General features: G+C 35.1%; 1 protein-coding gene across 5 annotated transcripts in view; it reads left to right on the forward strand.

Moving 5' to 3' along the window:
• The window catches only part of ZC3H12C (zinc finger CCCH-type containing 12C), a 72,865-nt gene that overhangs the window by 29,758 nt on the left and 24,572 nt on the right, over positions 1-18,535 (forward strand). For 3 of the 5 annotated variants that reach the window (XM_043898720.1, XM_043898681.1, XM_043898701.1), the window contains one exon: positions 8,028-8,776. In XM_043898720.1, the coding sequence (XP_043754655.1) occupies positions 8,100-8,776 (677 nt within the window). In that variant the 5' untranslated portion in view covers positions 8,028-8,099. Of the gene's footprint in view, positions 1-1,076; positions 2,467-3,851; positions 3,912-8,027; positions 8,777-18,535 lie in introns of those variants that run through there. The other 2 variants (XM_043898710.1, XM_043898692.1) reach the window with 2 other exon arrangements.

Here is an 18,535-nt window from a genome sequence, read left to right on the forward strand (position 1 = left end):
CGTTAACAACTTTGCATGAATATATGTTATATTTTTTATCTTCATCTTGTTTAATCAAATTTAGTTTTACGAAAAGTCTATTTACTAACCATACTCGTGGCCTTGATTTATCTTTCTTACCTTTTATTCATGAGATTTTTTTTTAAAAAGTACCACCACATCACCAAAAAAAGATAAAATTCTAACTTTTTTGATTCCTGTGATGTTCATATGCTTACCCAAGACATAAAATTTGAACTCTATGAAATTCACTTCGTAATTTGTAATAAACATTAGAAATGCTTTATATTGATCTCTAGTGGCTGTATGAAATTAGGCCATGGGTGTAACGGTTGCAAAAACATTGCTGTAATGGTAGAAATGGTAGAAATAGTAGAAAAAGAATAGTTCTTCCTTTAGAAATTAGTTTGATACTTAGAATCTAATCATTACATTTAGTTTAAAAATATTTCCAAAAATTTAAAAATTTTCTAACATTTTTGGAATGACATACTTCCATGGAATATTAAGTTCTTTTTGAGGAAAAATGTCTATAGACAAACAATGACCTACAAATACCGTACTTCATATATTAGCTTTCTTTCTGGAAATACCAATAATTTTTAGGCTTTTAGTAGGCATACGGAATGTTTTTGGTGAGGTAACTGAAAAATTTTAACCGTATAGAGTATATTTTCCTCTTATTTTGTAAACAGAAAGCGTCTATCTGACTTACATTTGACTGAGCACAATAAAGACAAGCGCAAGAGTCCCAGCCAATATTAACTTTTTTCTAAGTTTTCTCAGCTGGTCTTGTGAGTAGTGTCTATATTTGTGTGTGAAAAGAGAGATTGCTTTAGATTGTTTGAGATTGTTTGGGGTGCTTTAGCCAAATTTTATACCTGTAGAGTGCTTGATTATATAATGGGAAAGCCTAACCTCTGCTTAAATGAGCTTATATCAGAAGATTGTATTTTAAGAGGAGCTTTCTGCCTTCACTCTTCTAATTTGCACTGGAATAAAAGAGGGTGTGTGTGTGTGTGTGGGTGTGTGTGGGTGTGTGTGTGTGTGTGTGTGTGTGTGTGTGTGTGTGTGTGTGTGTGTGTGTGTGCGCGCGTGTGTTCCGCGTCACATAAACAAGTAGTAGGACAGCTCTAGATATTGTTTAGTAGGGAAATATTCTCACAACCCCTGATGGTGTTTAAATTTTGATGAATTTTCATAATCAGAGACCACTCAAGATATAATTTATGCAGCTCTCAAAAGCAGATAGTCCATAACATTATAAAAAGAGTCTGGCTATCTTTGAAATAAATCAGGATAACAAGCTTCCTCACTGACAGGGATGATTTTTGTATACTTGGTCCCCTTTAGAAATATTACAGTGTTTCTTCTTTGTAAATAACTTCTTTGTAACTTGTTCCTGAACTGAAATTTATACATCTTACAAATTTTATGAAATACAAATACAACACATAACATCATGTTGTATATTAAAACATAATGAAAGATTTTTCTTTAATTACGTGATTAGTTTCGATAACAAAATAATTTTACACTATTTGACATAAAGTGGGTCATTTTGGTGGTTTTAGATTGAAATTAAATAGTTTTGTCTAAGTATTCAGCTTAGATGACTCACTTGGCACAAAGTTGGACCAGACTTGCTTTATCTTACTACACTGTACTTCTAATGAACTTTTAAAAATCAGTTCTGTCTATAAGCTCTTAAACCTTTTTCTTTTGCAATCTTACTTTCATCATGTTTGCTTTATTGTCTTGCAACAAATCAACCAATACTTACAAATATTTTATATTCCCTAGTATTTCCAGGGAAGTAGTTCTACTCTAACCTCTGTCTCATTTCCGCTGTAAATCATTCTTAAAGAAAAGGGGTTACTGCAGTAGTTAATTACTACTTTGACACACCTCATTTTCTTTTTTTCTCAGAACCGAAAAACGAAAAGACTAGAGGATAGCCTCAACTTTGAGGAAACAGGCAACTTTTACTACTTTAAAATATAATTGTTTTCTTTGTTTTGTTTAAAAACAAGGAGGAAAGGCTGAAGCCTGCCCAAGCCAGGTGTCTCTTGTTGGCAGCCTGCTCCCTAATGACTGCTCTCCGAGAGCAGCTGCCTGCTAGTCAGCTTTGTATGGCCTATTGTTGCCGCACACCCCCTCGTTAATACACAGGCTGCCCGGGGCAGACCCAAGAATGACATCAACTTGCTTATCTTAGAAACCTGCGGACCTGACGCAGGGTGCTGAGGTTGGCTTGCATCTGCCTGGCCGACTGATTGTGAGCTTTCTGGCCTGCGATTGGCTGTTACTCCACTCGGTAATAGGTTAAGCAAAGACATTGCCATTCCATCTGTTCACTCATTCATTGTTCTTCTTGCCTGCCTGGAAGTCTGCAGCTAAAATTGTGTTAAGGAGTTACTCCTGAAGCTGCTACAGAAGCCAATGTCTTTGTATTTTCCTGTGAACGTGAGTATATGGGCTACTTAATGCCTTGGAAGTTAAACTTTGCTAAATATTCAGAATATTACTTTGAACTCTGTTAAGGACAGAATGCACCACAGATGAAAGGCTACAAATTGTTACATAGTGCCAAAATACCAGAAAATTTAATTCTTTCTGTAAAACATGTCTGTGAACAGACTTTTTACATTTTTATATTCTGCAGTTATATAAATGATTACTTAGTTTCATAAACATTTGCAAGACAGTAGGCATGTAAGTAAGCATTTGTACTTAAAGATAAGTTAAAATGTTATGGTATTTTGATAAACAGTGAATTTAGATTTTATCTTCTTGTCACATTCCTAGTTTCCTTAAGGTGTCACTGTTAGACCTAGATGCTGCAAAATGATAGTAAGGTTTGATAGATTTTTCCATTGTCTTAAAAATCTAGCTTGGGGAGATGGATTACTATTAGATGTTTCATCTTGTTTTAATTATGATGATTAAGCATTCAGTTGCTTTGTCAGCAGTTTCAGTACTCATGTATAGTTTCATGAGTTTCTTCCCACCTTTTTAATTTTTTTTTTTTTTTTTTTGCTTGCATTAGTTTTAGATATGAGATTGAATATGTCACTTAGAGAACTGTTGCTTTCAAGAGATCTGTAATGGGGAAGGGAGGAGACAAAGACTTTCATCTATCAGTTGGGAGGGAAAGAAAGAGCATAAAGGGTTAAAAGGAGGTCTTCACTTCTCCCACATGCCCTATTGTGTAAGCATATGCGTAAGTCTATTGAAAGTTTTCGGAAGATGGGCAGGCCACCAGTTGCTGGCCTCCTGCAGTCCCAGTAGACATCTGTTGCCCCAGAGCATTAACCAATCTGTTCAAAGGGACATCCTTCTTTTGTTAGCTAGAGGGATGCAGACAACAGCACTCACTGAAATACAATGGGAATTAAATACACAGAGACTACAGCAGTAGGTATTTATTACATATTCATTATTTTATTTTCATTGTTCTCCTACTATTATCATTTCGATAACAATCAGATCCCACTTTATGACATTGTAACTCTGATGTTACAAACAATTTGATTTAACAAGTTTATGGTCTAATATTCCTGATTAATATGATGCTCTTTAGAATATAAAAAAAAATTTTACTGGATTTGAGATAAAGGCTTATCTAAGTTATCTAATGAGAACTTTAAGGAAAGCTCACTAAATGGGGAAATCTTTGTGTATGCAGCAGATTTTTAGTAAATAGCCGTTGTATCATAAATCTGCTTTCAGCTAGTATAAAACTTTTTGGCAATTAAAATAATTATTTATACTTTATCATCAACAAAATTTGCATGACATTTTAGTTCTTTTTTCAACGTATAATATTATTTTATTTTTTAACTTACTAGGCCTTCAGCAAGAAAAATTGTTCATTTCCAATACAATATTTGAAGGAAATCTAAAGCTCTGTAAGTGCAGAAATCTGTTTTTAGACCATTAAATGTTTCCTCAGTACCTTTTGTGTTCATGAATATAGTATATAAAGTCCAGTTATAATGGGTCTCTGATATAGAGCCTAAAAGTTAAGCTGTATTCTTGGAGTTTTTTGATAACTGTGGGAATATAAACACTGACCTACTTTGTATATGAGACTGTCTAGGCTGCTTCTTCATGAAATGAGGGAAAGGATTGGGGGCAGGAGGAGAAGGGGACAACAGAGGATAAGATGGCTGGGTGGCATCACTGACTCGATGGACATGGGTTTGGGTAGACTCTGGGAGTTGGTGATGGACAGGGAGGCCTGACGTGCTGCAATTCATGGGTCGCAAAGAGTCAGACACGACTGAACTGAACTGACTGACTCTTGTTAATAGATGATTAAAGATGATTTATATGCGTTTGCATTTCAGTAAATGGCAAAACTTAAAAGTTCATGTTTTAAAAATTAAGGAGAAAAATGTTTTCTTCCTTGCATGTAATAGTAAATTTTGTGATGTTTTTGGAGTCTTTGCTAATCATTTTCAAAATTATATTGGTCATTTTTAAGGCACTGAACAAAAATTAAGATCATATACCATTCTTTAAGATGTCTTATAATAAAAATTCCTTGTAAAGTTTTGCACACTGCATTACATTAAGAAGTACCACAGTCTATGAAACTATTTTTGTTGGCTTTTAAATTTTAAGAATAGCATTTAATTTTTTCTTGACTGGATTTCAAAATATTGCCAATTTTTCTTAGTGCCATATTCATTCAGGGCAATCTTTTACTAATTACAAGTGAATAAGAAAACATTTTAGAGATTAAAGTTTTAAAAACCAAATCTTTACCATTTGGGTCAATAAAAATAAGTTATTTCAAATTTATATTATGTAATGGAGAAGATATATGCATCTTATAGGTCTGGTAATTAAACTTATTTGTCATTATATGTACTATTTCATATTTAGTCTGTTGATTTATAGGAACTAAAAATTATTTAACTGCTTGCTTAGTACAAGATGACATTGGCTAACTTTCTTTGAGGTAACCAATGAAATCTGGAAGATGAAGAGAGGCCTGTCAGTGTGAAAAAAGTTCAGCCAGAATATTTTAAAAGAAAAGTTATTTTGCCTAACAAAATTAGGTGTAAATTTTATGAAGTAATGTAAATCAAGCTTACACTTATACCTAATATTAAAAATCACGTTAGCTTACTTGGAAACATTTTAGTTTCATAGTATATATAAATTATGTGAATTATCACAACCTAAAGGTGTGGTATTCACTCAGTACAAGTGAGTTTTATCTAGCTTAATATTATAAGAAGAAAACAACTGATAATACCATTTTATCCCTATGTAATCATTATAGTCCTATAATAAAATTACATAGCAGAGCAGATTTACATAGTGTTACCAATACTTTTAGTATGAGACTGAAAGTGATAACAGAAAAGATTTAAATACATTTTTAGGCTGGTTAATTTTCAGTTTAAAAACTTTTTAATATCTGGTTTTACTTCTGTGACAAATGTGAAAATTCTTTAAACATAATATTTCATTCTAATGTTCCCCACTGACTGTATTTTCCATAAAGTGTTCATTTTGTTTAAAATGGTCCAAAAGAAAAACATTACAGCTCAATATTAAAATAACATTTCCTAGTTCAATTCAGGGATTTGGTCGGTGAATCATTATCTTGAAGAATTATCTCACAACAGCACTTAGGCAAAATCCAAACTTTTTAGGGGAGATCAAAAATGTTGCCCATTAAATACACTTCCTGCAGTCAGAGCAGATTGTGAGGTTTACAGAACAATGATGTCGGAGCTTCCAGATTGGTTTGGCAGCTGCATTGTTCTCAGAGGGTAAACCAGACGCACTTAAGTCCCAGTCTCTTTTATAGGCTTTTGTTCATACCAAATTATTCTTTCACTGTGCTAGCATTCATGATGGCACGTTAAAAGAGTGCCGCTTAGCAACCAGCTCTGGTTGCCAGGCAGCCCAGCTTCCAATAGGTTTTCCTTGTTTAAGATACTTTCGGTGGAAGCTCTACCAAGGCCACAATACAGATTTTTCTTTTTAACTGTATCCCTTTATTAGAATGCTGTTGTGATTTGTTGCTTGCATTATGGTGTCAGTATATTACAGTAGTTAATAAATCACTGAGTATAAAGATTTGCTTTCAAAATCCCTTCCTTTAATTCTAATAATTGGGCTCATGCACATCCATATTAATAGAAAAAAATTGAAATGGATACAGCTTCATAATAGAGCAGATGTATATAGAGGTCTCCCAAGGAAAATTTCTTTTTTTATCATTTGTGCAATCAGAAGCAAAAAGAGGGTGATGTTTCTTTAAAAACTAATGAATGCCATATTAGAACAATGATGTTAAAGTTATCTGTCTTCTCAAGGGATAAAACCTGAAGAAACTCCCATGGAAATGTGTAGGAGTTCTACACTGGAGGGATTTTAAGTGTACTGTTATCAAACTAAAGATTCCATGGTCTCTTCTCTAGTATTTACCATAGGTAATATAATTTATTTCATTATGTAGAAATACTTCACTCTATAATAAGTTCACCAAATGCATTCAAATGTGCAGCTTCTTAGAAAATCACTTAGCATTTTCTCTTAGCATTTATATAATAGCTTCTTTCTACTGTAAATAAGATGTTGAGGAACTGTAGAATAAAATGTTTTTCCAATTTTCTTTTTTAGGTTATTTAAATAGGTGTTTTATGACAGTCTCAAATTCAGCTGCCATTGGCTTACTAATGTTAATCATGGATAGAACACTGAAATTGCCTTAATAAGTAAACTGCTGATGTGCACATAGTCCCTACAATGAAGCACAAGAGAAAATAATTTTATTTTGCTAACCTGTTCCTGGTAGAGAAATAATGATTAATCTCAATTGATTCTAAAGAAACTAGTAAAATGGCAAAAGCATTTTAAACATAAAAGCATTCCTGCATGGGGAAAGTAGAAGAAAAGATGACTTTAACCAAATGCAGATAGCAGTTAGGTAATTATCTAATGTGATACAGAAGTATTTTCTGCCATAAAATTCAAGAAATTAAGATAACATTTATTCAATTTTATTTTGAATAAACTCTATTCACTTATTCAATGTACTTAATTATCTGCTGCTAATGAAATATATTCCTATACTTTCTATAACTGTGCTAGAATGAGAGCTTTTCCCCCTGGAATGAAAGAGACTAGTCTTTGCACTTAATAAGGGTAGCACATTGTTGAGAGTTGTGTTCTGTTACTGTGTTCAGGATTTGCAAAATTAGGATTATTAGGGCAAAACTATTCACCTCTTAAGTGGAATATAATTCACTTTTTTTTTTTTTTTACTATTTTTCTTTTTTTTTTCATTTATTTTTATTAGTTGGAGGCTAATTATTTACAATATTGTAGTGGGTTTTGCCATACATTGACATGAATCAGCCATGGATTTACATGTTTCACTTTGTAATTATTTCATTCCTTGTTGGCTCTTGTAGAATCTGTGCTCTTTCATTACAGTACCTAAATTATTTTTGAAAGTCTTTAGATTAATCCAGATTAACAACTTTTAAATTATAGTAAGTTAATGTTTTCCTTTTCACATGGCTTTCTCTTTAAAAGAATTTTTGCAAATTTTTATGGATTCTTTTAGAGAAAATGTATATAACCTGTCATAGCATATCTAAAACATGCTTTTTTTTTTTTTTTAATAATATTCTGTGTGTCACTGTAGAAACAGGCCTTTCTAACTCTGGGAAAATCTCTTCCATCTCGATTGAGAAGCAGCATGATACTGTGGGGAAAGCATGGGTTTGGAAACCAGACAAAACTGGGTAAAAAAAATCCAGTTCCTCTACTTATTTATTTTGCTGCCTTGTAGGGAATACTTAGCCTTTCTAATTCCTAACGTCATTGTCTGAAAAAGACATGATACTATCTTGGAAGGATGTTATGAGTGATGAGAGGATGCAGACAAAACAAAGTTGATATCCAGTAGTTTGATAACTCTCTCCCAACTTCTTTATTGAACCAGAAATGAACCAGTAAATATGAAATTCTAAATATTCTACATTTTTCTCTAGGAATACGGGGTGCTTTGCATTCAAGAATACAGAAAAAACAGCAAAGTGGAGTCAAGTACACATAACAGCTTCATGGGCTTGAAGGATCATCTGGGGCATGACCCAGGCCACCTTTATGTGGAGAGCACTGACCCACATTTAAGTACATCTGTACCTTGGTCAATGGTAGAAAAACCAACAATGGATAAAGTTAATTCCGGGAAGGAAGAAAAAGAGGTGTCTGAAGAGAATGCGAGCTCTGGTGACTCTGAAGAAAGCACAAATTCTGATAATGAGTCAGAACAATTGAGTAGCATCTCAGTAGAGCCATGCTTATTAACCAAGACTCACAGACAGCTATGTAGGTCTCCCTGTTTAGAGCCTCACATACTCAAATGCAGTGAAATTTTGCAAGACTTTAAACCTGAAGAGTCCCAGCCATCCAAGGAAATGAAAAAACCCCCTGATGTGGTGCGAGAATACCAAACAAAACTGGAGTTTGCACTGAAGTTAGGTTATTCTGAAGAACAGGTTCAACTTGTGCTAAACAAACTTGGTACTGATGCTTTAATCAATGATATTCTGGGAGAACTTGTCAAACTTGGAAATAAAAGTGAGGCTGAACAAACAGTTAGTACACTTAACATTATAATGCGGGAAACGTCTTCCCTGGAATCTCAGCGGTCTGAATCTCCGATGCAAGAGATTATAACAGATGATGGGGAAAATCTGAGACCGATAGTTATCGATGGCAGCAATGTGGCAATGAGGTAAGTGGGGAAATCTTCACTCATTATTACTAAACAATCTTTAAGACATATTTCTAATTTTGTGACCATTTCTCTTAATGTCAAAGTTGTTCTTCATCCCAGCATTAGCTTCCCTATTTCTAATCGTGTCTTTCTTAGTTCTCACTCTTCCTTCCAAAGTGGTCAGCCATTCTCACCTCATTTGTCCCTAAATAAAAGACCTCCTTTTCCCCAGATATGTTTTCCCCCACTCATCTGGCTAACTTTACTATGGTATAAAAATTAGCACATATCCCAGTATAAAGTTAAATATTAGTTTTAATTGAAGAACTTGAGTATGATTATATTGAACAGTTTTGGAACCTAGAGGGATAAATGGCCTATTTCTATACAAAGTCAAATAACCATAGGATAAAATCCCAGTTCTTTGAGAAGATTTTTTTTTTATTTGGGAACAAAGCCATAATTTCAGGTGCTTGTTTTTTGTTGTTGTTATTGTTCCACTTAAGAAATGTAATTCAAAAATAATTTTTTAGGATTTTGATGGCTTACAATGTAAAGTGAGTGTAAATTCAATTTGTATATAGTTAACTGCCCACGATGTTCAGAATACTGTGGGGATATAAAGATATATAAAGGTATCGGTTCTTCTTTTAGAAAGCTTAACATTTCATATATTGTTTCTCAAAGTGATCTGAGGATAACTACCAAAGAATCATTGGGGGAACTTGTGCTAACTTGTGTACATTCTAGAGCAGTGCTGTTCAATGGCACAATAAAAAATTAAACAAGTGAAATTAATATGAAAAACATTTTAGCTAGGCTAATATAGATAAAATATTATTATTTCAATGTATGTCCAGTAAAAAAATTGTTAGAAATATTTTGGCATTATTTCTTTCATATTGACTATTAAAATTGGGTATCTTACACTTATAGCACATCTCAGTTCAGATTAACCATACTACAAATGCTTAATTTGTAGCCTGTGTCTACATATTAGACAGTGTAGTTCTAGAAACTACCAAGTCCACACATAGACCTACCAAGTCTAGATCAAGGTATAGCCCAGCCATCTCCTTTTCTAACAAATACCCCCACTGATAATGGTACCTACTGAAATGTGAGAACCACTGTTTTTTAGATGTTAGCAAGTATTTCTGCATAGGGTATGAGAAGGACTAACTTGTAATCCTCAAAATAATACTGCTTCCACTTGATGGAAAGGTTATCTTTCATTTATAAGCAAATTTGCTGCAGGTAAAATGTAATTCATCTCCAAATATGTCTGACTTCAGAGTCTATACATTTTTTATCATCTAATGAAAGGTAAAAAGCAAGTTAAAAATGTTCAAGTCAGATTTTCCAAAACCTCAAATACCAAACTAGAGAATTTAAACTTGGCTCTGAGCCACAGGTAACTGACAATCTTTGAGGAGGGAAATGTCAAGAGTAGAGCTGTGCCTTAAACTGATAATCTGGCCATGATATTTATAGTGGATTATAGGAGGCAGGCGATCAAGTTGGATGCAAACAACATTTTCTAATGGAGTAAAAAGGGCCTTAAGTATCATAAAGGTATGACGTGTACATACAACTTTGAGAAGTTCTTCAGCAAAATAATCTTCTCTGTTTAATCTTTCCCACACTTTGTCATGAAATGATTTTTTTTTCTTTTTTTTTTTTTTGGAGCTCTTTTTATTTATTTATTTTTTTGAACTGTTTAACAAGTACCTTAGCAGAGTGATAATGAGTAAAGCTGAAACACCATGGAAGCCCAAGCAAGCAAGTAATGAAGGAAGGCAGCCTAGAGAAACACCTGCCGCCATAGTCACATGCAGCTAAAAGCAGCAGAGCGGGTTTTAACAAAATACATTTTCCAGGGCTCAACTCTGACTCAGAAGTGTATGATAGAGCTCAAATAACTCTAGAGTATTTTTTAAGTGCCCAGGTATTTCTGATGCATAGTCACTGTTGAGAACCATTCATCATGAAAAGTATGGATAGCAATAGGTCGGGAGGTGGAAAAAACTGATGATCCAGGGAAAGAGTAGTTTAGGAAATACCAGTCTAAGTAGTGCTAGTAAAACCAAGGGACACACAAATGCCATCAAAGAAGAGGCTTTAAGGAGAAAATATCCTGTGGGTAGAACTGAAAACCGATCAAGGACATGACAGCCAGGAAGTCATTGTCTTCAAGAGCCATATGGTACTGAAGATAGAAACCCAGTTACAGTATGTCAAGAAACGAAGGAATAGAGCTACACTGTTATTCTAGAAAGGTGAGAGAGGAAGGGAAGGAAGAGGAGGAGTTGGGAAATGACTTTTTAGTTTTACATAAAATGAAACTCTATCAGCTGAGGGGCTTGGGAGAAAGTCTTCACATCAGCAATAATATGAGAGTTCACCTTTTGAAGCAGAGTTCTCTGAAGGAGGAGACAAGAAAGACGCAAGTGGAGAATTTGGCATTGGAGGTAAAGGCACTTTGGGGTTGTCAGCAGAACAACCTGGAGGGGAGAAACAGCATCAAAGCCCATAGAAGTGAATTCTTTTTAAATGGATGTCCTTTAGATAAATGATGTCACAGTTGAATCAACTCACATGATTGAAATCTAGTTCCCAGTGGCAATTGAAAAGTACTTTGATAGCTGAAAATCTGCATAAAACTCTAAATTTTATGTATCCCAGATGATGAGATACAAAAATAAATGGCATAATGGAGGCATTTCAAACAATCTATTATATATAATTATTGAAAACACACTTGTACCCCCGCACTATTTGGGCCTCATTCTGTTCCTTTTACTATAAAGATGGAACAATGCAGATTCAGTTCTCACCTCCATCATATATTTTCTTCCATCACATAAACTAAGATGCTTCATTTCAGGAGAGAACAACTTGACAGGAAATTTTTATTATAGCAGCATTATACTGTAAGTCACAATGAAATGTTGTGCCATGCCCATAACTTTGAAAGCGCCAGAACTTATGGAAATTTACAGTAAACTTTTACATTCTGCCACTTATGAGATCTGCATAAAGTTAAAAAGTCATTTAGAAATGCATATCTACTTCAGATTCAAAATCTTAATTTTAACAAAAATGCAGAGAGATTTTACCCATTTTCTGTTGTATAAAATATAACAAACATGCTTTTACTTTTTAACCTAACATCCTACTCATGGTACTTTAGCAAACCTGTTATATAATAAATTTACACACACAATAAATTATAGTAGGTAAATGTGAGGGTAAGTTAAGAATACAGTATTATTTTATTTCCTTTCTGAATTCTCAAGCAGATATATTCCATATGTAAGATGAATATATTTTAATTTCATTTAAATGCTAGTAATAGAACTGATATAAATGACTCTTTAGATGTAAATTAAAAGTAGGAAAGAAAGGCACTTTATTAAAATTACCAAAATGGGCTTTTAAAAAAGTTCTCTACACACTATCTTTGTGATTCTGAGTAACTTGTTTAAACTGTCCAATCTCAGTTTTCAGGATTCTAAAAAGGGGGGAACTCTTATCTTGCAGGCTTCTTATTAGAATTAAAGATAATCAGTACCGAGTGCCTGGCATGTAATAGGTGCTCAGTAAATTACAATTATTATCATTAAAAAGCTAGATTCTGCATTTTAATCCAGAATATAGTAACTAATGTAATGAAAACTTAGTTGTTTCAGTTTTTTTATTCAACGTTTCAGTTCAGTTCAGTCACTTAGTCGTGTCTTACTCTTTGCAGCCCCATGGACTGCAGCATGCCAGGCCTCCCTGTCCATCACCAACTCCCGGGGCTTGCTCAAACTCAGATCCATCAAGTCTCGATGATACCATGCAACCATCTCATCCTCTGTCGTCCCCTTCTCCTCCCGCCTTCAATCTTTCCCAGCATCAGCATCTTTTCTAATGAGTCAGTTCTTCACATCAGATGGCCAAAGTATTGCAGCTTCAGCTTCAGCATCAGTCCTTCCAATGAATATTCAGGACTGATCTCCTTTAGAGTTGACTGGTTGAATCTCCTTGCAGTCCAAGGGACTCTCAAGAGTCTTCTCCAACACCACAGAATTATCTTGAATTATGTGTTAATTCAGTGTTTAACCCATAGCAATTTAGCAGTTCATCTTGTTCTTATGAACCTATAGGTGTATTTTAATTCTTCATATTTATATCATCAGTTGTTTTCAATGATTTCTGTTTGTTTCATAAAGGAGACTCGGGCTCTTAGATCTGGGTGAACCCAAAATTGCCTGGGAATGAGCCCTATAACTGTAATATACAGCATAGTTCCCAGAATTGCAGGGATCCTGTGTTGCTTTGCAGGAAGCATACTTCTTTCAGCTTATTAATATCCTCTTAAAAATGTGCCACACTGATAGAAGTTCTGGGTAAGTTTATTAAATAAGCAATTTACCCCAAATTGACAAATATTCAAAAATAGGAGAGTAAACTAATAAGTTTAGCAAAAGCCCTAAACTTTTGCACCAAAGTACTTGATTTCTGAAATATAAAATAGAATGAAATTAATATTTAGCAAAGCTGGACTAACTAGCAATTACTGACAAAAAGGTGTAGCTAATTCTTTAAAAAGCTAAAAAAAAAAAAAAAAAAACCACCTCTTAATAATTTTGCAAATTGGTCATTCAGCAAATAGGCCTCTTTCCATAGTAGGGCAGATACTTTGGTAAGTATACCATGAAGTGTATCTGTTCAATTCAGTTGCTCAGTCATGGCCAACTCTGCGACCCCATGGACTGCAGCACGCCAGGCCTCCGTGTCCATCATCAACTCCTGGAACTTACTCAAACTCATGTCCATCAAGTCGGTGATGCCATCCAACCATCTCATCCTCTGTCATCCCCTTGTCCTCCCACCTTCAATCTTTCCCAGCATCAGGGTCTTTTCAAATGAGTGAAGTGTATACTCCACTTACAGACACAGAAATAAAGCATAAGCAATATTTATCATACTTCTAAAATGAAATTCTAAATGATACTGTGATTTTTATTTCCTCCAAGTAGCTTTACCATTCTTCAAATTCTGATTCTGTTAAGCCTGTGGTAGTTCAGCAGTGGAGTATAGAATTATTGTCTATCCACATGTATCTGATAGTTTAAATTTGTTTTTCCTTAAGAGTCCAGTGTTTTTACTTGCCTGTGGTTTTAGGTTCAGATGACATTTCCTGCCATTAACAAAGTACCATCTTGGGAACCATTAGGGAAGGGAGTGTAAGTTGGATGTCAGTGCTCTTAGATTCCTAAAAGTTTTTGATTTCTTCAGTATGCTTTCATGACCTAGTCACTGAACTTCATTAAAATTGTATCTCCATATTCTCCTTTCAGTTCAGTTCAGTTCAGTTGCTCAGTCCTGTCTGACTCTTTGTGACCCCATGAATCGCAGCACACCAGGCCTTCCTGTCCATCACCAATCCTGGAGTCTATCCAAACCCATGCCCATCAAGTTGGTGATGCCATCCAGCCATCTCATCCTCTGTCGTCCCCTTCTCCTCCTGCCCCCAATCCGTCCCAGCATCAGGGTCTTTTCCAATGAGTCAGCTCTTCGCATGAGATGGCCAAAGTATTGGAATTTCAGCTTCAGCATCAGTCCTTCCAATGAACACCCAGGACTGATCTCCTTTAGGACTGGTTGGATCTCCTTGCAGTCCAAGGGACTCTCAAGAGTCTTCTCCAACACCATAGTTTTAAAGCATCAATTTTTCGGCGCTCAGCTTTCTTCACGGTCCTTGCTTCTACCAAATATATGAAATAAGAGTGGTGAACAAGAAAAAAACCCAGAGCCTTGTTACTACCTCTATGGCATGTGCAGCACAGATTCTCCCGTTTCACGGAATAGAAGCTAGGCGCCGCCGCCTTCTCTATTTGATATGAACAAACTGTTGAAACTCCTTCTCACTGCTACTCCCCTATCATTGCAAGTCCTCTCTCTTGGTCAGTAAATCCAGGCTTTTGGTTTTAGATCAAATCTCCTAACTGGTGGGTAGGCCTTATTGCTGCATGTTTGTGTAGAGTATTAGGAAGATATTTTCTTTGCTAAAAATCTTAGGAGGGCCATTTTTGACCAATAGGATCCCTTCCTGTATTGCCTCTATGTTTATATTTACCTTTAAGAAAGTTCACTCTGTAGAGAAATTAAGAGAAGGATTTGAGCACTAAGACTGCAGACAAGGACACCTATTTATTTTGAAAATACATGCAGAAGTTAAATTGTGGACAACTTCTGGCAAAAGAACTAAGAATATTGCTTTTGTATACCAATCTAACGGCAGAGAATACAGACATAAAACAACCATCTGCTTGATCCATACCCATTGAAAAGACTTGTCTTAGAAACCAGCTGGTGTGGCATATATCTGAATCTTACCTGGGGCGTAGAACAGCACTCCAGGTGAGTCACTGAAGTCATTTTCTTAAAGTCTGGACAGATACAGAGTCAGAATATGAACAGGAAAATGTCCAAGTTGTGTTAACTTTTCTTTATATCAAGAATAGTGGACGAAGCCGACATATTTATAAAATACAAGCAGAATTTAGCAGTGTTTATAAATAGGATTTATTTATAGATTAATCTTTCTAAAGGCACAAAGGCTTTTATGTATCTAATCTGACTTGTGAAAGTTATATGGGCATGAGAACTCTTTTCAGTGTGAATTTGAATATTGAAGTCTGTCTAGTCTAGGCTCCATAATTTGCCTTCAGTTGTTGGGTGGGTTTGCCATCCTATTGCCTGTGTATCATTTTAGGACAGCCCATTTTAGTATAGCCCTGTTTACCGTTTTAGTATACAGGACTAGACTAAATCCTCCTGGACTAGACTAATCCAAGTTTTTGGCTTAGATTACAGATGTGAGACTGCAACTTGCCAGAGTTCAGTCAAAGTTGATTTTGGTTCTCAACAAAATGTCTCAAAATTATGTTCAGTGGACCTGCATAGTCCAGTGTGGTGACTACTGGCTACATGTGGCTCCTGAGCTTTTGAAATGTGCCTAATCCAAATTGAGATAGTCTGTAAATGTAAAATATATACCAGATTTTGAAAACCTAGTACAAAAATATGTGAAATATATCAACAATTTTCATGCTGAATATGTATAAAAATGATAATTTTTGATCCATTGAGTTAAATGAAATATATTACTAAAATTAATTTCACCTACTTTTTACTTTTTAAAAGGTAATTTTAAATTATATTTGTGGTTCACATCATCCTTCTATTGGACAGCTTCTCAGTGAAATGTTTTTTAAGTCTCAACTTAGTAAGGGCTTAACATCAATTAAAGGACAGCTTAATTTCCCTCTGGATGACTGTCAGCGTCATAGGTTCTGTTTAAGGCTAGTTGGCAGTGTCCCATTTCTCTTATTGTTTTAAAGAAAATCCTAGGTACTGCAAAAAGAATCAGAGAATCAGAACTAGTTTTTTCTGTTGCTTGATTGTATCAGGGTGGAGTCTGACAAAGACAGATACTAGTTGTATTCCACCACATCTCTTTATAAGCCTAAGTGTGTCCTCTGTGTGTCATCAGTCATGAATTTTAACATATGGTCAGTAAATGGTCAGTAAACTTTCCTGTTATCTCATATGTGCTTATTTAAACCTTCACCTAGGAAATAGCAATGTTAATAATCCCATCACATATGAATAAAGTTATTGGTAATTATAAATCACCTAACTAGTGATTATAAGAAATGCGGAAATTCACCCAATTATAATTGGAAAAAGTGTTTCAGGTTTTACATTTCTGCATCTACTTTACGGACACGTTCTCTTCAGCATCTTTAGACTAATGACCCACTTGGATCTAGATTAGCTAGATGTGCTTCCTATTATTAATTCTGTCTTCAAATTGTGAACCTTATAAAGTGAGGAAATCTTTCTACTTCCCTTTTTCCTAATCCTTTCCCATTCTCAAAACTTTTGGTCACACTGCCCCGTGTCCACCAACTGGAGGGTAAGAGTAAACTATTTCATGTTAAGATTTCCATTGTCATTTTGGTGTTGAAATTTTCATTGTCCTAAATCAGTGATTTTGTCAGACTTTTATTTTCCTTTAAAGCAGTACAATCCTGCAAATCTTAAAAGGAAGCCCACTATTTAAAACAAACAAAGGTAGAAGTGGGTGCTGTGTTTCCCACTTAAAAATTCCCTTCATTGCTCCCTACAAAGGCCTCTGAGCCACACTGTGGGATTCCTATTTAGGACACAACTTGATAAACTCGATCAAGTTATCTGCAACAAGGGAGCATAGATTTCTAGTTAGGACACAACTTGATCAACTTTGATCAAGTTATTTGCAACAAGGGAGCATTTTCTGGGTGTATTGCCTCCTGACCACTAGGTTTAGGTTCAAGGTGATCTTGGTGTAGTGGGAGGGAGATCAGAGAACAGAAGTTGAATAGCTACAAGAGTGACAAAATCGGCATAAATCGCTCTTTATGAGCCTTGAATATGAAAGTTCTAGATGCCCATGAGTCAGCATATGGAATTATAGATTTTTAAATACAATATGAAATTTAATTAGACTACAGTGATAGGAAAGAAAATATTCTCTTGTTTGCATATTGAAGATGATATCCAGCTGCACTCCTGTCTCCCTGTTTAAGGAAAATGGGATAAATGTGGGAGAATTTCTTCTTAACAGTCATTTAACACTGATAATGCATTAGTATTTGAAAGCATTGCTTAAAATTAAAATCTATTTTCACATATTCAACATGATTTGTGTGAAATGAGGCATAAAAATTGAAAAATTAAAGTCATCAAATATTTGAGGAGCACCTAGGTATGTTAATAATTTAGTATTCAATAAATATTTATTATCATTATATTAATATATTAAGCTAACTATATCTAAACTTGAAGGACTTAGGACTTTCAGTACTAAAGATTCAAATATGGTTTTCTAGTTTAAAAGGATACATTTTACTCATATTTTTCACTGTAAGTACTTCACTGACAAACTTGTAACCTTACCATTATATGTAGCTGATTCCCTGGTGGCTCAGACAGTAAAGCGTCTGCCCACCGTACGGAAGACCCAGGTTTGATCCCTGGGTCGGGAAGATCCCCCAGAGAAGAAAGTGGCAACCCACTCCAGTACGCTTGCCTAGAAAGTTCCATGGATGGAGGAGCCTGGTGGGCTACAGTCCGTGGGGTCACAAAGAGTCGGTCACGACTGAGCGACTTCATTCACTCACTTATAATGACCCATTAAGGTCACAAAGGTTTTATGATCATATTTGAATATTCCAGTGGAGAGTGTAGCAAACTTATAGGTCAAGGTTTTGATTTAAATAAAAAATGATATATAGAAGTTTATAAAAAACTGATGGATTATCTGTTAGGTTTTTTTTTGGATTTTTTTTTTTTTGAGTCCCCTGATTAGCTTGATCTCTTTTTTGTTTGTTTCCCTTGTGGCTCAGCTGGTAAAGAGTCCGCCTGCAATGCGGAAGACCTGGGTTTGATCCCTGGGTTGGGAAGATCCCCTGGAGAAGGGAAAGGCTACCCACTCCAGTATTCTGGCCTGGAGAATCCCATGGACTGTGTAGTCAACGGGGTCGCAGAGAGTCGGACACGACTGAGCGCCTTTCATTTCACTTAGTGATCTCCACATATCAAACACATTGATCTGAAAAGAAAAATCACAATTTACTTTCAGTAGTGAGACTAAAGCTATTACAAATTGACTGGTTTCATTTTCATTCCAAAGCAGGCTTTTTTACCATTTTCTAAAAATTAGGCCCAAAGGATGTGAGG

Source organism: Cervus elaphus, chromosome 1 (assembly GCF_910594005.1).
Source record: "Cervus elaphus chromosome 1, mCerEla1.1, whole genome shotgun sequence".
Classification (NCBI taxonomy): domain Eukaryota; kingdom Metazoa; phylum Chordata; class Mammalia; order Artiodactyla; family Cervidae; genus Cervus; species Cervus elaphus.